Raw genomic sequence first — 23,116 nt, 5'->3', positions numbered from 1 at the left:
ATTTAACAGGGGCATCTCATTTCTTCTTGTCCTGAGATTTGCTCGCTTTTTCCAAAAAGCTGAGCCCTGACAATACGAGGAAGTTGATAGCAGTAAAGGGAGCCATTGCTACCACACAGAGTGTCCTGTTGTGTTCCCACGTACATGCATTCCTAATTAATAACCTTACAGCAGCTTTCAGAAACTCTTTGTGATGTAAATATAGTGATATATTTTAAATGCATGTTCATAACACCTAAAGAACTAATGTAGATGGCAAAAGTTTAATACTAGCCTGTATTAAAGTAGTAAATTACTTTTAGTCTCAATTACTTTTCATGTATGCATGCTTCAATTTTATTGACATAAGCCTGTAAATTTGGCAAAGTACTTACCCAGCAACTTCTATTCTTTGCACGTTGCAGAAGTCAGTATCACTGTCTCTTGCAGCCCAGCAAAGCAAAATGGTTTTTCTCAAAACCATAGAACATCATGCATTTTTATTCAGCTTCCCCCTGACCCAACCCACAGCAAATCCATCAGGAACATAGCTCTTTCTAGGCCTTCTTCCAATCACTTAAGTGGCAGATAGTCTAGTGTAGCGTTCAAACAACACATCACCTCAGTCTAGTCCTCTGGTCCGTTTCTGGCTCCTGCAGCAAGTACAAGTTCAGACACCACCACAGGCTGCTGCGAGTTGAATCGCCACGGAAAGGCTTGTGAGAAAGGAGTTACACAACTCTTGATAGAGACGTGTTTGTCATCGTAGCCCGGTTCCTTCTTTTCACCCCAGCGGAGTGTGGTGGCACGTGGTTGCTGAAGTTCTGCTTACAGTGCCAGATTGTTAATTACATTGGTGTTTGCAAAAAATCTGAAGAATTGGAGCTATAATGGACTGTGAATGACTTTTGTTTCAGAGATTGGGTCCACCAAATACGTTGCATTTGCTAGTCAGAGATGTGAAAAAGGTAAGCTTAACTAACAGCAGTATTACCTTTGTGCGTTTGTGTTAACCGTGAGTCAACAGAAAAAGCAAGCATAGCATGGGAGGAAGCAGACATTTGAAATGAGATGGCAGCTGTTAAGAAAAGGAAAGATTAATTACCTCTTATGGCAAAAAGCAATATCAGTCTAAATTGGGTATGGCTGTACTGCACTGAGAGTCATTTAAAAGGTAAGGAGAGGAAAGTTAAGGTCCTAGTAATGTAATGCATCACTGTGATTTAGGTTGATACCACTTCTTCTCTACAAGAAGCTCCCAATGCAGCATTACAAACACAGAGTGGAAGGAAAGACCAGCGAGCTTAACTGGAAGCCCCAGTCACGAGCACAGAATTTGATCCCTTTTGTTTGTTTCCTTGTGTGGCTTTTTTGGTTACTTTTCTCCCAAGCAATCCTACTTCTACTTTGGAGAAAATCTGTTCTGTTTCTCAGTGCTACCAGTCCTACATTTGTTATTCATTTGTTTCCATTATGTGTAAATTCGTTCATTAAATATGAATAGCGTCATTGTAAGCTTTATTGTTGTATTTGCTCTCTTTGAGGTTTTGGAGCTTTTATTCAGTAAAATTTAACTACATGAAATAGCCTGTATTCCTTTTTGCAAAGAAAACTTGCATTTATTCCCAGGAGGTTTCGATATGGGAATTATGCAGTACTTGGTTAATATATAATTCATATTGACCTGCTTCATAGTATTTTTCATTCAGTGTTTGTCTTTTGACTGTTACTAATGCTCTTCTGCATTCTGCTTTCTGTCTGTCTCTCCTTTTCATCGCATTTTCATGGCTCATTCATTCAGCGGCAGTCTCGGGGATTCAGTTGGGTTAACATGGAGGTGATGTCTTTGCTTGGGATGTAGTTGTTTCCTCCTAGCAACTGCTCAGTGGTGCTGTAGAATCAGTTGTGGGACGTAGCTTGAGTAGTGGGGCATAGTTGTCAGCTACTCGGTAGCACTGTCCAGTTTTTAGCTGTGATAGTGGAAGTTATAGTCTGCTTTTTAATTTGATTCTGGGCTGCACATTAGTCTAAATGACATTCTGCATTGTAATCTTATCTCTGTAGATAATATTGTGAGGATATATAAGTTTCCATAAAATGTAAATTATGCCTGATATTCACCATAAAATTAAAGTGATGCTTTTATACTGGATTAATGATAATCAGCACGAGGTTATTTAATTTCATCACTATAACCCTTGCAAACAACTCGGGCTTGTATAGACACGGTCATACTGCGTGAGTACATCAAACGAAGATTTGTCCTCAACCATAAATACTGCCACCAACAATGCTAAAGAAATCTGACCCAAAAACTTACTCATTATGTATATCAGTTATCATTAATTTTGTACAAATATTCAGAGACTGAAACTAGTGGTTCTAAATAATACCTGCGTGCCAGTTTGAACCTGATGTGATATGTCTAGCCAGGCAATTGAATGTATGTTATGCTTTCTTTTCCAAAGTCCTTATTTTGGTTATTTTAATTATTTTTTTGGTAGGGAAATCTTCCACCAGATTATCATATCAGCCTCATAGATATTGGTCTTGTGCTTGAATATCTCATGGGTGGAGCTTATCGCTGCAACTATACTCGAAAAAGTTTTCGGACGCTTTATAATAATTTATTTGGACCAAAGAGGGTAAGAATTAGTTCTTTCTGGGTGTGTCCATCGTGCTGATGGTAAAAAATAAGTAATACTCCGTTCCTTTGTCCTTGTGAAACACTACATGTTAAATTCTAAAGGAACATTGCAAGTTGAAACCAGTAGTGAAGTTATCTAAGGGATGTGTAAAACATCTGTGTTAAAGCCCCACAACTGGTCAGAAGGCCACTGAGAGCCCAAGCGTTCCGTAGCCGACATAGAGGTCACAGGGGGTTAGTGCTATCGGATGGATCTGTGCTTAGGAGCTCTATTCTTTTCATGCTTGGGTGACCACGTGGGGATTTTAATTCTCAGAGCACTATATTATTCAATTGTTCACTTAAGTATCCATCTGAATCAAAATATTTCACTTGGGTGCAGGATGGCAAATATTTTGTAACCCATTGGCTTCCTGCAAATGAAGAAGGAAAGTAATTAATTGTACCGTTATTGGTAAAATGATTGAGAATAGTAAGTTTAAAAAGAAATACTATACATTTGTAAATGAAAATGTGTTTTTCTTTGGTATTGTTTGGTCTTTGAATTTTTCCTCTCATCTAATGCATTTTCTTTTCTATTTTTAATATTCAGCCAAAAGCTCTCAAACTACTAGGGATGGAGGTAAGTTTGATTTATTGTAAAATACTGGTTTTATCAGAGCATTTCTTGGTATGGTTCTGCTCCCGCTCTTAGCTCTTTCACTGTTACTGTGGCTTAAAGCAAATTTCAGCTAGATGGGTTCTTCCATTTTGCATACAGCCTGTGAAATACTTCTGATGGTTTTAATGGGCAGGGTCCTGAGAGCACCTTAAAGTTTTGCTCAATAATCTTCAGGCAGTTTTCAGCATTGTTATGTAGTAAAACATTCTGTGTTGGAACATATTGTAGATTTACTCATTCAGATGTGAACATTGATGATATTAAGAGAACATGATCCAGCAATGCTGTGTGTGGTCAAATCCCCTGAACTGAAGTGTTCTCTCCACTTGACAGCGGGCATAGCCCGCTCCCCTCTTCCAAGAGAAAGGAAAAGGTGGAAAGAAAAATTAACAATTCCTTTGCTGAAGCGGTCAGTAAACTGATGAGACTCCAGGTGTTTGGGTTTATTTCATTTCCAGCCTTAGCAGCTCTAAGACTGAAGTTTAGACTCCTTAGCACTTTGTCTTTCTTATCCAGGATTTGGTTTTGATTTGATTTTCCTAGTGTGGGGAGAAGCTAGGTGTTGGTCCTCCGTTTCAGATTTTATGGCCTGTGCCTCAGAGATGCTCGACACTTTCATTCATGTGTGCACAATTAATCCCCTCTGAATTTTCTGTAAGAGAGACACAGGTCACCACTTGCAGTTGTTAAAACTGCTGGAAGAGGAATCATACTTAATGGTTCAGCTGAAAAGTCACCTTCGGAAACCTGGGTTGTGAATTTGGAAACCTGCGCCCTGAATTTGGATTTAAATTCATATTTTGTTGAAAAATTGCGCTGAGCTTACTTTAACAGGAACTGATGTTGTGTAATGGAAGTTGCTTTTACTTGCAATCCACTTCTGAGATTGGAATTGAGTTCTACACCGATGATAAGCCCTGTCTACACCTATATATGCAATGTTCTTCCTACATTATTTAAACTCTAATTTTCCCAATCACGGCTTTTCTTCCTTCAGGATCCTGCTTCACTGTCAGTGCTTCCCTTCCATAACTGCCATGTTGGTTCCTGTAGTAATGGCCTAGCCTCCCTGTCCCTTTATGAAACGGGATCCTTATACCTTCCGTTTGCTCTGCATACGTAAGAGAAGATTGGTTATTCAAAGGTGAAGACTCCCTTTAGTATCTTGCTGTTCTTAAGGATGCTACCTGCCTGTCTTTTCCATTTGCATGTTACCGCCCTGTCCACCTGCACGTCGGTCTGAAAAGCACTTTGATACCATAAGATCTGCAGCAGGAATAGATGCAGACATTTCAAATCAGAAATTACACTGGAACCTAGTCATGGTGAATTCAGGTTTGCTAGAGCTCCGTTGCTGCTGCAGTGGAATTACACTTGCGGCAGAGATCTCTTTGCGGTGCAGTGTAAAGCGATGCCGCCGGTACAGGAGGGTTCTACCATACTTATCCGAGATGGGTGATTTCTAATTAAGTATGCAAGAAATGATTCTCTGAATAAAATGTTAAGCTGTGTGTGCTTGCCCAGTGCATGCTCTGCCGTGTGCTCTTCACAGATTTATCTCTATTAGCATTCATTGTAGCAAACAGCAAAACCAAATTAGAACTTTCACTGCTCATGTGGCCTCTCGGTACTTGTTTTGTGCAGGGGGCCGCTGGCGGGTAAGCTGTTAAAAACTGATGGGAACGTTTCTGCTTCTTTTTCTCCCAGGATGATGAGCCTCCCACAAAAGGGAAGAAGAAGAAGAAGAAAAAGGAAGAAGAGATTGATATCGATGTGGATGACCCAGAAGTCAGCCGCTTTCAGTATCCCTTTCATGAACTGATGGTATGGGCCGTGCTGATGAAGCGGCAGAAGATGGCACTGTTCCTTTGGCAGCGAGGGGAGGAAGCCATGGCCAAGGCGCTCGTGGCCTGTAAACTGTACAAGTCAATGGCCCACGAGTCTTCCGAGAGTGAGCTGGTTGATGACATTTCCCAGGACCTGGACAACAACTCCAAGTTAGTAGACATGGAGCAGAGTATGTGCCTACTTGATATAGAGGGGTGTCTGACTTATCAATTGTACTTTACCAAAAGTTTCTAGAATGTAGGTTCACAGAATGCCACTTGGAGCCTATTAATCAACAGTAAACAAGCCAAAAGGTGGTCTTGGAATCTGAAGGAAACACTAGCAAGGGGAATACTTGCATTTTTTTTCTGACAAAACGCATCTTTCTTCAGCTTCTCGCTGTAGAACTAGCTAGTTTTATTTCACAAAGTTATTTTCAGGATTTACTCACATGAATTAAGGAGCATCTGAAGATATGGCTTAAGATGTTATCAGACTATCAATCTAAGCTAATTCTCTCTCATCACTAAAAATTTGTTTCGAACTTTGGTTAGCCCCAAATCAAGCTTGAGACTCTTGTTGTTGTACACATGTGTGGAAAAACATGATACCCTGTGATCAGAATCAAAACCCAAAATGCAAGCAAACACTGATTTCCAAATCAAACTTCACTGGACTTATCTTTCATTTCCCAGAGATTTTGGCCAGCTGGCTGTTGAACTCTTGGATCAGTCCTATAAACATGACGAGCAGATTGCCATGAAACTACTGACCTATGAACTGAAAAACTGGAGTAATTCTACCTGCCTGAAATTGGCCGTGGCAGCTAAACACAGGGACTTCATTGCTCACACGTGCAGCCAGATGCTCTTAACAGACATGTGGATGGGGCGACTACGCATGCGGAAAAACCCAGGCCTTAAGGTACTCCTGTTGTAACATTACATTATAAACAGTGCATGCATAGAACAAATTGGCTACTGATTACAGATATTTTAAGAACATACCTCTTTTAAAGCTAATTGTTCTGGTTTCCAAATTCAGGATATCTTAGGAATGTTACCACATGACAAAGGAAAATATATATATCCATAAAAGGATTATTGTAATTGGAATTTGAGAGTGAAGTTATGGCTTTCAATGAATTATGAGTTCTGTTCACTTAAAACATGCACCTTTGATTAAAAATTAGTTGGATACAAGCAAAAATATCTTCATTGTGGGTCCATGCAATGGGTCTAGAGGAAAAACAAGCCAGATGTGGACACAGGCATTGTGTGAAACTGTGTGGGTTTTATTTCCATTTCCTGCAATTTGATGATTTGGGCACTCTCATTGATTTTTATATTTATCAATGGTTGAATTACAAAAAAACAAGTAACGTGAGGAGGTTGGCACAAAAGAGAAACATGAATGAGCCAATGCTAAGGAAGCAGAGCAGTGTTTTCTTGTGTCTGTTTTCATGTGAATACGATCCTTCCTTTCTTATAAAATGCACTTGCTGTCAGCCGTACGGAGGCTGTCGTGGTGGTGCCACCTTCAGTCTCCCCTCCTAATTTCCTTAAATCCCCCGATTACTGACAAAGCGCCGTGCCCGTCTTCCCCGGTCATGCTCCCACGCTTGCTGACAGACACCTTGCACTCTCTCTGTCATTCTCAATTAATTTCCACTTTCACACGTCTCCCTCTTAAGCCTGTTTACAATCTTCAGGCAAGTGTCCTGCCTTTCAGATTGCATCATGGTGCTTTCTAAATCTGTTGTTGATTTCCTTTCTTTGAAGCATTATTCAACCTGCTACTGTTCTTATTTCATTACCTGCATTCTTCTTTTCTCTGCCAACTCATGCTTGCATTTCTGTATCTCGGCAATCTCATAGAGTAAAAGAACTCTCCCAGTGCTACTTGCAAAGCTGCTTTTTCTTTCACAAATCTTTTAATTATTAAAACTAATTATAGTAGGTAACTCTTCCAACTACCACTGTGTCTGTTCCACAGAATTTCTCTGCACAACTCTTAATTCTGTAGCACAATTTCTTAATTCCAATGTATTCATTAAGATAGGAAGCCTTCCAGGGTGCCATCTTTCCACATCAGGCCTTCTTGCCAATGCATCGTCAGTCCTACTTACTTGGTTTTGTAAGTTTGAGGACAGCAGAGTGTCTAGAACACTATACAAAAGAAAATATTGTGTTGGGGATTTGCCTTGTTATGAAATCTAGCAATGTAAACAAATACTGCCATCTGAATTCAATTCTTTCTTGTTGCGCAGGTTATAACGGGGATTCTCTTCCCTCCCACCATCCTTTTCCTAGAGTTTCGGAGTTACGATGATTATTCTTACCAAACATCAAAAGAAAATGAAGAAGGCAAAGAAAAGGAGGAGGAAAACGCGGTCAGTAATGGAGATTATTAGGAAATCTTAATATCTCAAGCGCACTCAGTTTTCTGATTTCTCTGATTGTGCTGTAGTTCACTTGGGTAAAAATCTCATCTATTTCTGTGGGATAAAAATCAGCAAAGAATTTTAGGAGTGTGTAGGCTGGGTTCTCAAGGCATGTAAATTATCTGTGTACTGGTACAGATCTACAGCATTTTTTTTTTCGTATTTTTCAAGACAGTTCTGTTGCTCGGAGGAAGCATCGTGTGGGGAACAGATGGCCAGGGCTTACTTGAGGAAAAGCTACTTTTTTTACTACTGTATACTGATGAAAACTGACAACTTTGGTCTTCCAGGATGCAAACGCGGATACAGGCTCCCGAAAAGGAGATGAAGAGAATGGAAATAAAAAACAAAAGAGCCTTCCAATTGGAACAAAGATCTATGAATTCTATAATGCACCTATTGTCAAATTTTGGTTCTACACAGTAAGTCATGATGATTAAACTGATAGCGATCGTTTATCTCACACCTGTGAAACTTAAAGGATTCCAATGTAAAAGTAATAACCGAGTAATAAATAAATAAATAGTACTGACTTTCATAGGGTCTGTGGAGTAAAGCATCACCTTTATTCAGAGAAAAATGCAAAGATGATGGAACAGAATGAATAACTAAAGCTTATGCTGTCTGAATTCATTTTGGTTTCTTAACTCTGGGCTTTCAAGAGCTCTGAAGGTTTTAGTTTGGCTGGTCACCAAAGACTGCTGTGAGGCACGGAGACATCAGCATCACCAGTCTGATGTTTACACCAGTAGTTACAGAAAACTGAGTGACCTACACTAATGGTTCAGAACTTCCTAATGGAAATTAATGGAGACTGATTTGTGTGTATGTGTGGAAATCCTCTCAAATGATTGAATACTCCCTAACTGTGGAAGGATCTGGGGATCCATCACCTAAAGTCCATAAAGGATTTTTTTTTTTAATCTTTTTGTAGATATCATACCTCGGTTATTTGATGCTTTTTAATTATATCATCTTGGTGCGGATGGAACGGTGGCCGTCAGTCCAGGAATGGATTGTCATTTCCTACATTGTGACGTTGGCTTTAGAGAAAGTAAGAGAGGTAAAGTTTGATCTTAAGAACATCTCATAATCCTCAAGGCGAAGATTGCTCTTAGAGGTAATAATAGTGTGGACTCGCGTCTCATATCCACTGAGTCCCTGAATGCCCAGCACCGGAGAGGGTTTCGTTTCTAGCCCGTTCCCGTACGTTTAAAACTTTCTGTTATTGGGCACAAAGGTCAGCCAAAAATGCCCAGAGGTCAGTAGTCAAAACGAATGCTGGCTTTCTCCTTTGTGCATTTCCAAGGAAAGGCGTGGCCATAACCTACAAAAGGAAATCTCAGTCGGTGCCATCGTTTTATTACTGATGCAGCCCTTGATGAGAACCTCAGCGAGAGGGGTGTTTGGGGAGTCAGCCAGGAGTGCTGCCTGACTGATCTCCTCACTTTTGTGTAAGGAAGGTAGCATAAAAACTGCTGCTGTATTCACGTTTGCCCTTAGCCTGTCCTCTGATTCACAATTGCCACATCTCACAAATTTTGCAGCCAGCACAGGGGCTTTTAGACATCAATGTCATGTGACAAGATTGCTCTTTTTACATGACCATTACTTCAAAAATGTAACTTGGAGCTTTTCCTAATGATTTCTTTGTTGTTTTCTTTTTTATTTCAGATTCTAATGTCAGAGCCTGGCAAGCTGAGCCAAAAAGTGAAAGTTTGGCTCCAGGAATACTGGAATATTACTGACCTGGTGGCTATTTCAGTATTTATGATAGGAGCAATTCTTCGCCTACAGAACCAGCCTTACATGGGTTATGGAAGAGTGATTTACTGTGTAGATATCATTTTCTGGTACATTAGAGTACTAGATATCTTTGGTGTGAACAAATACCTGGGACCTTACGTCATGATGATCGGAAAGATGGTTAGTGCCTGAATTGCTGTAAATTATGTATTCCAGAACTTCCTGAGAAACAAAATTCAGTTCTGATTTTACAAAGAGGTTTTCCACCTGGGTTGGACTCCAGAGAAAGGCTGTGAAAAAGTTGCCATGTGAATTTCACATGCACATAAGATGCAATACTCTTGATTTCAGAGGGAATCTTTTTTAATTTACTTTTGGTTGGTTGGTTGGTTTTTTTAACCTTCATACAGAAACTTGTTCGCTTTGCCTGCTTTCTGCCTCTCAAAGCTGTAGCAAAACCAGATTGTTGATGCTCTGGGATCATCTACAAAACTATGAGTTGCAGACAGGGCACGACACAGCAATGATTGTCATCTCTTTGTAACGAAGAAGCAGCCTGCGTTAAAAGCACAGCACAGCGCGCTTGCTGCAAAAGAGAACAGGAATAGCAAAAATTTTAGCATTTTAAGTATTTTTTACATACAAATCTACTATTCCTTTACATGACTGCTGTTACTGCATGCTTAATTCATGAGCAGTAGTTAAAGTCAAAGAACAGCATCAAGAAAATCATTCAGGGGGATGTGTTTGTTCTCTTGATAGTTTCTTGTTTACTTTAACGTGTGCTGGCAAGCAGACACTGGTGCAACTGCACTACCTGGTGATGATAAGAACCTCTGGATGGTCTCTCTGTGCAGATGATTGACATGCTCTACTTTGTGGTCATCATGCTTGTGGTTCTGATGAGCTTTGGAGTAGCCCGCCAAGCTATCCTGCACCCAGATGAGGAGCCTTCTTGGAGACTAGCTCGCAACATCTTCTATATGCCCTACTGGATGATCTATGGAGAGGTGTTCGCAGACCAGATAGACCGTAAGAGTAGAATTCATAGTAAGAGTCTGTTTCCTGTTTCTGAGGCAGATGATCAGATCCAAATTAATGATTGTTTTTAATTTGGAAGTAGTGTTTTGTCTTTATGATTATATTGTTGTTGTTGTCTTCTCATGACAGGCTCCAGAGACTAAACAATTTTCTGTTCCCCACCTGCACGTCCTGTCTCTCAGTTTAGCTTCAAATTCACTTAACACTGAGAGTGACAGAGTCTGGAATGCTCTCCTATCTAAGAGTGTAACAGGATTAAGTGTTTTGTTTACTTTCAGTGATCAACAGAGGTTATTTTGAAATGTTCTTCTGAACCAACGTTTTGCTAATAATCAGTTCCAACAGGAGAAGCAAAAACTAAACACCTTGCCCGGGAGATGAAAATACGCATATCCTTTCATCCCCAACTCACAGCACAGAAAATGAGCTAATGGATTTTTACTCCCATTGATACATCTGTGTGCTTTCCAGAAACGTTTCTATTTCATAAATCGCTCGTGTTCTTCTTTTCTACACCTGTGCAAAAACAAAGTAAAAAGGAAAGCTCTGCTTGATTAGCTTTGGGTGTGGAAATAGCCTTTCTTGTGTAGAAGCTGCACGGTTTTAAAAAAATAACTGTCAGTATTTTAGCAGTGATGGAAATGGTCCTGTTACTGCTCGTTTGATGTTAATATTTGGTATTTCTACAAACAGTCGAACACGCAGCTGGCCTCCTCTAGTGTGTCTCACACATTCTGCAATTTATCTCAAATAATATAAGCTATTTCAGCATTGTGTGTGTTATTTCAGCTATCTGCCTGTATGGACAAGTAGTAAAGCGGAAGATTGATGAAACTGTGAGTTCCGAGTTAATTCAACAGCAATACAGATCCCCATAATCACGGGAAACCTTTATACCAAATGTCATTGAAGTGTACTTTAATTGCTTAGAAAGGAATATAATGTCATTTGCCTGTTTCTGAGCAGCGTACACGGTTGCAAAGATCAGACCATCTTTGTTTTCCTTACGAATGCTTGTCTCATTAGTGTAACTTGTGATGCAGCAAATTGCTCTTGACAAATAAAAGGTCAAGACAGTCATTTATTGTCCGATACCACAGTTTCAGTGCACACGTGAGCCAGGATAAGCTCAAGGTCTCTCAAGTGGGTTCATTCTCCCATGGAGAGGAACAGACTAACAGCGTATCCCTTACCTTTGTGCCTCATAATATGCATTCAAATCCTGCTTCACTTTGACCAAGAATGTTTGCTTATGTAGACAGTTTGGTTTCTTCATGTATTAAAACTCACACCTTACAAAGAATAGTGACCTCTCCAGTGTAAGCGATGTCTCAGACTTCTCTCAGAGCTGTTCGACAGAAACAACTGGCAGGCTCGACACTAGAGTGGTTCTTAAAAAGAGAGAGAGAAAAAAGGAGGAAAAGTTTCCATAATAGCTAAAAGAATGATTTTGTGTGATAGTTCTGAGCTGGTTTGTGTTTGTGGTGATTTCCAGTTTCATTTACTTGCCTGAAATCCCCTGTATATTTATGTGATCATCTGCCAGAAGCATTTTGTGGTTTATTATTAATATAATGAATTCACTGCCACGTGTAGCATTTGGGGAAAACAACATGAAAAGCAAATTGCAGAATGCAATGCATTTTTAATAAAAACATTGTTTTTAAGCATATGTCTCTACTGTTCTGATATTTGGGTTGCTTATCTTTTCTTGGTGCCAAAACTGTATTTTCAATTGTCTTCTAATTTTTTTTTTCTATATCATTCTATTGTTTTCTTTCTTTCTTTCTCTCCTTGCCTCCTTTTCTATTTCGTTCCTTGGGAATGCCGTTCAGTCTATGCCATGGAAATTAATCGTAAGTCTCTGTGGAGAGCTGATTATCTCATTAGCTGAATATATTCATTAACCTTTTTCTTCACTAGGTGGTGTCATTTTAATTATGGGGCTCATCGAATATTCAGGTGTGAATCTTGTTTTCCTACTGCAATAGCTTCATTTGAAAAGAAGCAGAGGAAAAATATTTTTTTAATACAGATTAGAGATTACAAGTCCTAATTGAGTTTTGTGCTCGCTATGGCTTGCTTCCAGTACACTGACAGTAAAATAAACCTTTTTAAGAATTCGATGCACGTGAGTCGTGGTAAAAGTTAATTCCCTTTGATTACCTAGACGCACTGTTAGTGTTTCTTTGGCTGTACTTTCATTGGTCTGTGTGAATAATATTATGATTCACTTGACTTTCCTGTTACACTTCTTTTATGACAAACAGGAAAAAGGTTGATCTGATGTTTGAAAAGGAAATAAAATACATTTTACAGATCACAGTCTAAACACATCTTTCAGTCCACAGTAAATAAGATTGGTCTGTTTTCAAATAATTTTCAGGTGAGGTTGAAGCATTGGGTTCTTTGCAAAATGCTTTAAAAACTGATTTGCCTATTCACATGAACTAAATCTGTAACGAACTCATTGGCAGGCTTAGTATTTTACTAGGATTTCAGCTAAAGAACCTGTGGCCGATAAACACTTTGCCCACTACAAGATGGTTCCAAAAGTTAGCCTTGTATTTGAAACCAGAAACACTGGCACCGCACCTAAGGCAGAACAAACCTGCTGCATTCACCCAGCTCCAAGACAGCTCTGACCCCAAGGCAGCCCGTGTGTTCGTAGAATTACTTCGGGCAATTATTTTATATCTGTCTGATCAATATTCTCCATTTTTGTCTCATTCTCACCAGTCAGTCTTGCTGTTACTTTATCATTTTCATTTTATAATTTTACCTTTTTGGTTTAAAAATTTATTTTAATTATTGTGAAAAACAAGGGCAATGGAAATCAGTGCAGAAGTGTAGACCCCAGGTGAAGCTGGTCAGGATCATGAAGGCCTCTTTAATACGCCGAGGGCCCCAATAAAGTTTTAATTAACACTCAGCAATCTGGGACTGCTAAGTGAATACTTTTATATCTTTGGCAAGGTATGCACACAAGTTTGCCTGGAGAGTTTTCTTTAAATGCCGCGGCTGCTCCGTACGTGGGCACGTGAAGATCTTGTCCTGGACTAGAACTATCAAAAAAAAGATAATCCACGTGAATTTGAAAAGAAAGCCACACTGGACAGCAAACTTGGAGCTGCCTCTCTGTTCATTATTATGGGAAATTACTTTGTATGCTGCAGTTAGAAGCAGAATTTGAAGCAGAAATTACACATGCTTGCTACTGGAAATAAACTGACGAAATTCGTTTAGCTTGGAAAATTTGATGCGTGTATCATCGTTAAATAAAGGTGAGTAGTTTCTTTAAATTTTGGGAGATGGTGAATAATAGCTTTCCTATTTTTTCTTCAGCTCCTTGTGGGGACAACCTTTATGATGACGACGGCAAACGCCTCCCTCCGTGTATACCAGGGGCCTGGCTCACTCCTGCTATTATGGCCTGTTACCTCCTGGTAGCAAATATCCTGTTGGTAAACCTGCTGATTGCTGTCTTCAAGTAAGTAAACGATCATACCCTGTCTTTATTTTCTTATTGCTGAGATAGAGTTTCTGTGACAACCTGTCAACTGATTTTGCAAGGGTTTGTGTTCACGCTCAGAACCTGGTTAGCGGCCCGTCCAAGCAACGTGCACTGCGCACGGTCTTTACATTATTCCACAAATCTATATTTAGACTTCTCTGGAGTAAAACTAAATCGATTTCTGCTGCTTGTTCTTTCTGCCCACGGTTTTGTTGTGCTTTTCCTGTCCCGACCTAGGGATTAAACAAAACCAGAACTGAAATATCTACTTGCTAGTCAGACTTTCTGAACATAACACCTGAGAAAGGTGGACGATCCGTTTTTGGTGCACGTAAACATGTGGTGTTGGAGGGTTTGTTGGCGTAGGTAGCTGGTGTCACAACCACAAAAATAGTTCATCGGGTGCCCAGCAATCTACAGCTCACAAAGCCTGTCTTTCATTTGATATATGTAGCTTAAAAGGTCATGAATTTTAAAATGCTCAAATGCCAGTCACATCACCAGAGGGAACGGAAGAATGTTACAATGGTAGCTATTATTGGCTGAAGGGCCAAGGAATCAGCAGTTTGGGAAGTAGGTCATGTTGTTAACTCCTGCCAACCCAGCCTGGTTGCAGGAGGGTGAGATCCAGCTGGGAATTCTTGCTGTGCAGGAGATGCAGAACGAAGGCAGACTGTCATTTATCATTGGTGAATAATCTCATGTATACTTAGCCAACAGAAACCAAAAGTTAAGTGTAGTCAAGAATTCTATGGTTTCAAAGAGGTGTTTTAACTGGTTTTGTGAATGTAGATATTCTAAAGCACAGAAAGTTAGAAAAGAAGTGAACGGAGAATACCAAAAGGAAGTGTTGATATCATCATCATCATAGACGTGGAATGAGATGTCTGAGCATACTTTAAAATAGCTTGAAAAGCTCTAAGATCATCAAGTCTGCTTTCTCTTAGTTGGTATTTCATAACCTTGATTATAGTTATCTCTGAATTGAATACTATCACTTATACTCCTCCATATCCAGTGAATTACAAAATAAAACATCTTTATGATACACCTTATTTTGATGTAGAAATGATGAGGCTGTAGCTTCCAAGAACATATTGTTTACAAGAACATGCACCATGGTTTTGAGTCAGAAGTCTGAGTGAATAAAGTTTGAATTTAGGACATTTTGTGAAAACTTGAAGTGTCTCCTATGTAGGTCAAGCTGATTAGCATATTAAAGGCAAACGATGTGAAGCTTCTGAGTTTATCATACAGAATACCTTTCATGGATTTAATACTTTGGGTAATATCAAACGCTGGCACATGTTAAAAGAAATACTTTATAATCAAGCCTCAAAATACCAAATATGCGATTCAAATATGTGATATGGAGGAAGATTGTTCTGGGTGGTCCATAAGGGATGCAGAGCACCTTCTGCTTTGCTGCATTCAAAAGTAGTGAAATCATGAGTTCAGGTTAATCATCAGTTCAGCAAGTTCAGCAGCATCAACAAAAAGCCAAACCAACCACCATGTGGCCTCGTGTTGTTATTAGCTGCTACTTTTTTCAACATAGCTCTTGCTCAATTATAAGTAAACTTCAGGGGCCTAATGGAAAGTGCACCTATGTTGCCTTTCAGCAATACCTTCTTTGAGGTAAAATCAATATCCAACCAAGTCTGGAAGTTCCAGCGGTACCAGCTGATCATGACATTCCATGACAGACCTGTCCTCCCCCCTCCAATGATTATCTTCAGCCACATCTACATAATCATCAAGCGGATCTGCTGTCGCTGCAGGAAGGGTGAAGGAGACCAGGATGAGCGTGACAGGGGACTAAGTATGCAAGAAATCTTCTCTAAATTGTTTCATTACCTTGTAAAATATAGTCAGTTTGTTCAACGCGTAGCACTGCTGTTAAAAAGTGCAAGGGGCATTGAGAAAACGTATCCCCCAGTAGCTGGTCATAAAGCAGATGACGGTTATAACGCTTTCTAGTGCCTTCTGGGCTGTGCGGCCGTCTTTGGCTAAGCGCTTATTCCCTATTTACAAAACCATCTGTTCATTTAGTGCAGAAGTAGAATCTGCAGTATCCGTATGTCCAAAATAACCTGCTAAATTGGATTTAAGGTGACTGCCAGAAGTTCAGAAAAAGGAAACTCCTGTTTTGTTCTCCTGTTTCGCACAGAGTTATTTCTGAATGATGAAGAGCTAAAAAAACTGTATGAGTTTGAAGAGCAGTGCGTAGAAGAATACTTCCAGGAAAAAGAGGATGAGCAGCAATCATCTAATGATGAACGCATCCGAGTTACCTCTGAAAGGTACCTATTACAAGAAAAAAAACCCACCACTTATCGGGAACCATTTATGCTTTTTTTGTGTCGCCATTATAACTAAAGTTGGGTTAAAGTACGAAAGATTTAGATCTTGAAGAAAACCACCACCAATTCAGAAGCTGATCTGAATCCTCAGTAAATATCTGTGCAGGTGCCTGTCTCACAAGGGCAAGTTTTTGTTGTTCCTACTGATGCATCTGAGGCTTCTCCTTTCGGTAGCTTTGGTATAAGAACATTTTTATTCACAGTGAGTTTTTACCTTCTCACCCATCTGAAGATCCCAGTTAAGCTTTTTATCCATTTGAACAAATTACTACTCATTGAGCTTCCAACAGCTCATCCAGCCATGAGAAATCTGTTGGAGCTTAACGACAGAAGCACTGAGGATTCTTCCCTTGGTCCTTTGGTTTGCACTAAGGTCCAGCACTCGCAGCTGCTGAGTTTTAATCTCTACCATAGATTCTCTTGGAAGCTTTGAACAAGGTATTTAGCTTTTCAGTCCAAACTCTCCCTATTTAAAAGACAGGGAATATTCAAATGTAAATCATTAAGCTGTTCTGAGGACTCGGTAATGTTTGCATATTGCTGTGTAAGCACCCAGTGGTGGTGGCTCCAGCACTTTTTAACCAGGTCACTTGGCAGAGCTGTTCTGGGCTCTGCCTGTTGCTAGTGCTAAGTCAGTCAAAGGACGGGCTCTTTTGTCTGCTCTGAAATGAGGAAAAATTCTCCCTGTAGTGCAAATGATACACAGTTTAAACACCCTTTCACCTTAATCTGCCTCACAGTGTTTTGATGATGAGCCACGCCATGTATGTGTGTGTGCATATCTTTATATATCTCTATCTACCTATATCTATTTTCCTTTTAACATTTCTTATGAAGTAGCTCTGTGAGCCGTATAATTCTTTAACGGATAAACATCTTTCTCTTGAAGGAAGGCCCTGAATACCTTCAATTACTGTATGTGAAGTTTGAGAACAGAGGAGTAAATTAAATCTGCTACGAGTATTCGAGTAGTTTCTACCTCATTATTTATCCATGGCAATTTGTCAAAATCCCAGGTATTGTGGCAGAGAATAAAGCAGGGCTGGTAAGCCTCACTGATTCACTGTGGTCTATGGCCACAAAGCAGATTTGTTTATTTCTCATGGCTTCTTGCTCCAGATGCTCCGTCATCTTTTGTGCGAGAGAGCAAAAGAATGTTAATTGAATTTCCACAGTTCATTTACTACCGTATCAGCCCCATTTTAATGCATTATTTCTATATGCATTTTTCTGGTACCATCACTCCCATTATGATATAAATGATAAAAGAGAATGGGGAAATGTATTATTTTAATTTAACTAGACAATAATTCCCTTCCCTATAGCTGAAAAAAAATTGAAAGGTATGTGAAGAGCATACGCAATCCCACATGCACCGGCATACATTCTCTCATACAGCTACAAAACCTGTTTTACAACTCGCCTTCATCCTGGTTTTAGTCATCCTGTAAGCGCGTCATTAGAAAGTATTTTTCATATAATTAATTGATGCTTCACAGAGAGAGGAGAACTGGACGTGAAGTGGGTGGCACTATGTTAATAGTAGACTGTCCCTATGGGCTGCAACTCTTGTACTCTTCTGGCATGTAAATAAGGGCAAAGTTCCACTGTCCCTCTAATATCATGTATGGAAAACATAGATAACAGGAAAATGCATGTTTCTGATGCTACATGTAGGAAAAAAGAATGAAGTGTGACAGCACAAAATTCTACTTTACAAAGAAATCAGTAGCTGGGTGCTTAGAAGGGGTTAGTGCACCATTCCACAGCTCCTGTTCTCTGCTTCCTCTTTTATACCCAACAGAGTTGAAAATATGTCTATGAGACTAGAAGAAGTGAATGAAAGAGAACATTTTATGAAAGCTTCTCTTCAAACCGTCGACCTTCGACTCTCTCAGTTGGAAGAACTATCTGGTCGGATGGTGAATGCTCTCGAGAAGCTGGCAGGTATTGACAAATCTGAGCTGACATATCCACGTTCACGGGCTTCGTCCGAGTGTGATGCCGCGTATCTCCTAAGGCAAAGCAGCGTTAACAGCTCTGATGGCTACAGCATGTACAGATACCACGTCGGTGGGGAGGAGTTAACGTACGATGACAGCACCGCTCCGATGTCCCCAGCCATGGGATTGCGTAAAAAAGCCCACTCTAATGGTACAAAAGAAGATGGAGCAGACCCAAGGATGCTGGTTCCAGATCACCAGGCCAGTCTCCAATATTCCTCTAGTGCTACTGCAGTCACCATGGCAGATTACAGTAAATCTACATTAGAAATTGCACAGAACACTTCCAGACCCCGTTCTGGTTCAGACGGTTTGGGGGATGAAAAGCAGGGGATTTTTAAGAGTGATGGAATGATTCCTCAAAGTATAAACCAGATGGATGCTGTTACAAACAACCAGTCAGTACCAAGATCAGATTTTCAGAACACTCAGTTAAAAGTAGAACGTACCAAGTTAGAAGCAACCATCTCTTATCCCTTGGACAAGTCTAAAGCAATGCGCTATTTTCCTCCCGAAACATTCAGTGCTTGTCAAACCACTATGATGAAGTCAAGGAGCTTCATCTTTGCACAGGGTGGGAAGCTGGTTGGAGGGCTTAACAACTGGAGCACAGAGTATAGCACCATCATGGATCAGGTGTGCCCTTCTACCATTGAACAATGGGCCACCGAGTGGAAATACGAAGTTCAGCAGCAGCTTTCTCAAGAACGTCCTCCAGAATACCCTGGCCTTGTCTCTGAAGCAGAAAGGCAAGCAGAGCAGAAACAGGGGGACACAGATGACAGTGACGTTGGTGAAGCAGGTATGAGTGCCTCTTACACCTCTATGCCTGCCGCTGTCAAGGCTGACAAAGAGAATTTGCTATCAGTAAAGCCAGAAAGGACTTCTGGGTTCCCGTCAGTACGGTCAAAGAGTTTACACAGTCATTCTCGGAAAGCCAAGTCTGTAAAAGACAAATTAAACAGACCAGGACATGCCAGCAGCGTAACTAATTTGGTGGTAGCGTTTGGCAGTGCAACAGAAGAACAGAAAGCTAGGCAAGAAAATGCATCCACAGAAACTGAATGTTAAAGTGGCTAACGGCCCTGTTTTAGTGACAGTCACGAAAGCAGCATGACTAATGGAACAAATTATGGGTTTTTAAATTAATTTCTAAAGAAGACCTTCTTTTCATTTAAAACTTAATAGATATATGTTCTGTTCTTAAATAAATGCTTGCTGGGTCAGGTGAAAGGGAGGTGTGCTCTCAGGGGCAGATGAAACGTAGGCACGGTCCACAGACCCCAACAGTACAGATCTTTCTTTGTTCCATCTCAGCCTGCCTCATAAGCTCATTTCCTGGCAAGCTCTTTATAAAAGCGCTTGAAAGAAGGACAATATTATCATGTAATAATTTATAAAATGTTTTTTTCTTCTTTTTTATCAAAAGACTTCTTAAACTGAACACATTTTTAACCAGCCTTAGTTTTCATCCTTACTTACGCAGCTGGTTTATTTGTGGCCATTGTGTTTTTTCAGATCAAAACAAAATCGTTGGAGGCATGAAAAAATTATGCAGTCTCCTCTTTCGCTTCTGATTTCATACATGCTTCTTAGCTCCTTTCTGGAAGGCCCAATATAGCAGTTTTCACCCACTAAAATACGTCCGAGTTGCATAATACAGTTGTGTTTGTAGTAACCTGACCCAGAAAGGCACGTTCAATAGGCATATTCTTGACCTATCCCTGAACTTTAAGTGACATAATCTTGCTTTCAGGATTATATCTGTCCCACCCCAAAGCATGCTGACAGCCTTAAACTGTTGAAAAACAGTGATTGTTGTTTCAAAATGTTTAGGGATATTTTAAATATATGAAGTATATGGAAATTTTAATAATATGAATCCAAAACCTGCATTAGTGTTTTTATAAACGGAGATTATGATAGAAGTTCGTGTGGAGTAAGAATGTGGCTTTTTTTAAATGCCTGCAAGGGAAAACAAAACCAAACAGGAAAGGTGTTCTGGTTGGGTTAGTTTAAAACATAGTCAATCTGTGTTTGAAGCAAATCTGCTGTGACAAATTAATCTTTCATTTTGCAATTTCATTATGATGACATGTGAGGAACAAGGAACAGTCTCTAGGAGTCAGTCTAAACAAAATAATAGATTTTCCAGGTGAGAACAGAAATTCCATCCATTTTCTTGAGTAAATTTCAAAAACAAATGTCAAAGGGAAAAGAAGTCCTTACAGTGAAAGTGTTTTCTACCCCTCAATTACTAAGACTGGAAATCCACATCTGTAGTTACAGTTTTCCAGTGCACTTGACTCAACAGCAGCTTTCTAAGTACTAGGTTTTGGTAGTTTTCTTCATAACAGTCTGATGTTATTTCCCTCATTCTTCTCTGTTACCTTTTAGGAATTTTGTTTTCCTAAATATTCAGCACTTCTCTTTCCAGGGGATGTATATCATCAAACAGGAAAGAAAATTAGTTAAAGGCTTGTTACATGTTCACAGAATATCGGTCAAAATTTGTGCTTAACTCATTAACCGTCAGGACTTAATCATGCACTATTTTGAAAAGACAGAATTTCTCCCCCCACCAGCTCCTCAGCGCGTAGGTCTCAGCATCCCCCTTGATAAAGCTGCTTACAGCACTTTGAAATTCAGAGAGCAATGGAAGACTCTACAAATGCACTGATGGTATCAGCTTTTTATTGTTTGTATTATATTTTCATACTCCAGCCGTTCTTACACCTTGAAGTACTGTTACTGTACTGAATGGTCACGGTGACTGCAGACATTCCTCAAAGTCTGGTCATCATTTACTATGGACTTTTGCTCTCTTACTAGCAGGTTTACTGGTTTGACCGTTGTCAGAACAGTGTTGACATTTTGCTTTTCATGTGGGCTTCTCTTTTATTTAACTTTAGGGAACTTGGCATTTTGTAAAAACAGAATGACCTTTGGAATTGTTCCACTTCCATGTTTACTTCTGTGTTACCATTCTATGCAACGGCCAAGCCATTTCATACGTGTGGTTGAACTAGCCTCCAATTCGCCAATGCCTTTTTATTGTTTTGCCTGCACACTCACCAGAAACTCTTCACTGACGAACACAAAGGGATGCAGCTTTTCAGCACTTTGCTAAACAAGCAGTATGCATTATGGAATGGAATTTGATGTGTCGCATACCTCTTGTTACGTTGTCTTTATAAACCATCTGTTAAATCATGCTGTTTGACCGGTTGGTTTTTTAGCATTTTCATCACAAATTTATCAGATAGCATGTAGATGTAGATTTCAAACAAAAACATTTTACCTTTGTATTTATTTACTCCCTTTGTGTAAAAACTTATAATTTATAAAGAAACATATGAAAAATATGTGAAATGAACTCAGTATAACAATTTTTTCACTATAACGATATCAAAACACTTCACTTACCTGTTTCTCCTTCTGTGGTGCCTGGGCTGAGCATTTCCTAAGCAAAGTTTCTTTTTTACTATTTGCCAGTAATTTTCCATCAAGTTCCGTATACAGTGATAACTTTATAAGGCTCGGACGTTTTTGGTGCTCTTGGGCAGCATGAACTGAAGTGATAACCCCTCTGCCGTTCAGTGTGAACTAACTACCCTGACTTTGACAGTTATTTTGGACATACAGCCATTTAAATAAGATTAATATGGTTCTGTGTATGCACAGAAGACCAATAATAGATTTGGAACACGCTAAACAGAATAACAAGCAACACATTTCCACGTCTGCCTGCTTGCTTTCCTGAATAGTGACTGAAAGGATGCAAGCACAGAATTTGCATTTCTGAAGAGGCATGTTCAATACTGCTTTTCAGGAAGATGCATCCCTCCTACTGCTAAGCATGTGGTGACTCTGCAGCAGCGTCGCTGTGAGTCCACTTACCATTTGTTATTATGAGCTTGGTCTGTACTGAACCAGGTCAAGCCTAAGGAGTACGGATTCTGAGGCTGTGTCTACGCAGAGATATTTCACCGAGGTCATTTAAGTTTGTCCACCCTACAGTATCTTGCAATTCAGACATTTCCCTCTCCTCCAGACAGATGTTTTAACCACAGTGACTAACTGTAATATTCACAGAGGCAAGTTCTTAACTATACCACATTAAAACCCCTAGGAAACCACAGTGCTTCATCTGGCATGATTCTAGATGCAAGCATCTCTCTTTTCTTGCACTAATTGGTCTGCTATTATCCGAGCAGAACAACGGCCTTCAAAAATGGCCAAAAATGGGAAAAGGTTGGCTTCTAGTTTAGGAGCACTAATAATCTGATAATCGTTATCACAACGCCTGTGTAAAACAACCCAAGCCAAGGTGGAACACTGTGCCAATGAACAGTCCCAGATAACTCTAGGCAAATAATACTCATATAATGATTAACAAGAAAAGTACCCTTGTGTAATATAGCAAAGTTCAGCGTCATTAAATCTCCACACTGAGATGTGCCTTGAAAAGGAGGTCTTTCCCCCGAGATACCTCAAGAAACTAAAACCTTTATATAGTTCCAGTATCTTTTGTACATATTTGGCTTAAACCATCAAAGTTATTCTTTTATTACATTTATTTATTTATTTATTACATTCTTTATTATTACATTTTAAATATTATTCTTTTTTCAACTGCTTAATAAATTTGAGGCATAATGTTTTTCCTCCGTAAGGGGTAACGCAGACCCATAGAGCTGGCTTCCTCACGGGTCCCCAGCAAAAGTCCCACACTTCTGAGTGCAGGCGGTGGCCATGCGGCTGTGCAAACTACTGAGTGCACAAGCATGGAAGCGTCCACTTAAAGTAATAAACCATAACGCTTTCAGTGAAAAATAGAACAGACTTTCATCAGTGAGTCCCTGAGTTTGCAGATGTGCCGCTGTTTGAGC

At 39.8% G+C, this 23,116-nt stretch overlaps 1 protein-coding gene across 9 annotated transcripts in view; it reads left to right on the top strand.

Moving 5' to 3' along the window:
• Positions 1–22,334, top strand: part of TRPM1 (transient receptor potential cation channel subfamily M member 1) — a 78,777-nt gene extending 56,443 nt beyond the window's left edge. For 2 of the 9 annotated variants that reach the window (XM_069866456.1, XM_069866448.1), the window contains 16 exons: positions 897–947; positions 1,781–1,816; positions 2,484–2,624; positions 3,219–3,248; positions 4,995–5,284; positions 5,810–6,038; positions 7,384–7,506; positions 7,848–7,979; positions 8,492–8,620; positions 9,232–9,483; positions 10,161–10,353; positions 12,180–12,200; positions 13,690–13,834; positions 15,481–15,680; positions 16,029–16,161; positions 18,026–22,334. In XM_069866456.1, coding sequence (XP_069722557.1) covers positions 897–947; positions 1,781–1,816; positions 2,484–2,624; positions 3,219–3,248; positions 4,995–5,284; positions 5,810–6,038; positions 7,384–7,506; positions 7,848–7,979; positions 8,492–8,620; positions 9,232–9,483; positions 10,161–10,353; positions 12,180–12,200; positions 13,690–13,834; positions 15,481–15,680; positions 16,029–16,161; positions 18,026–19,295 — 3,375 coding nt within the window. In that variant the 3' untranslated portion in view covers positions 19,296–22,334. The remainder of the gene's footprint in view (positions 1–896; positions 948–1,780; positions 1,817–2,483; positions 2,625–3,218; positions 3,249–4,994; positions 5,285–5,809; positions 6,039–7,383; positions 7,507–7,847; positions 7,980–8,491; positions 8,621–9,231; positions 9,484–10,160; positions 10,354–12,179; positions 12,201–13,689; positions 13,835–15,480; positions 15,681–16,028; positions 16,162–18,025) is intronic. The other 7 variants (XM_069866449.1, XM_069866452.1, XM_069866450.1 and 4 more) reach the window with 7 other exon arrangements.
• The last annotated feature ends 782 nt before the right edge of the window (positions 22,335–23,116 follow it).

Source organism: Phaenicophaeus curvirostris, chromosome 12 (assembly GCF_032191515.1).
Source record: "Phaenicophaeus curvirostris isolate KB17595 chromosome 12, BPBGC_Pcur_1.0, whole genome shotgun sequence".
Lineage (NCBI taxonomy): Eukaryota > Metazoa > Chordata > Aves > Cuculiformes > Cuculidae > Phaenicophaeus > Phaenicophaeus curvirostris.
Note: the sequence above shows the minus strand (reverse complement) of the source record. Positions and strands in the feature narration are given on the sequence as shown.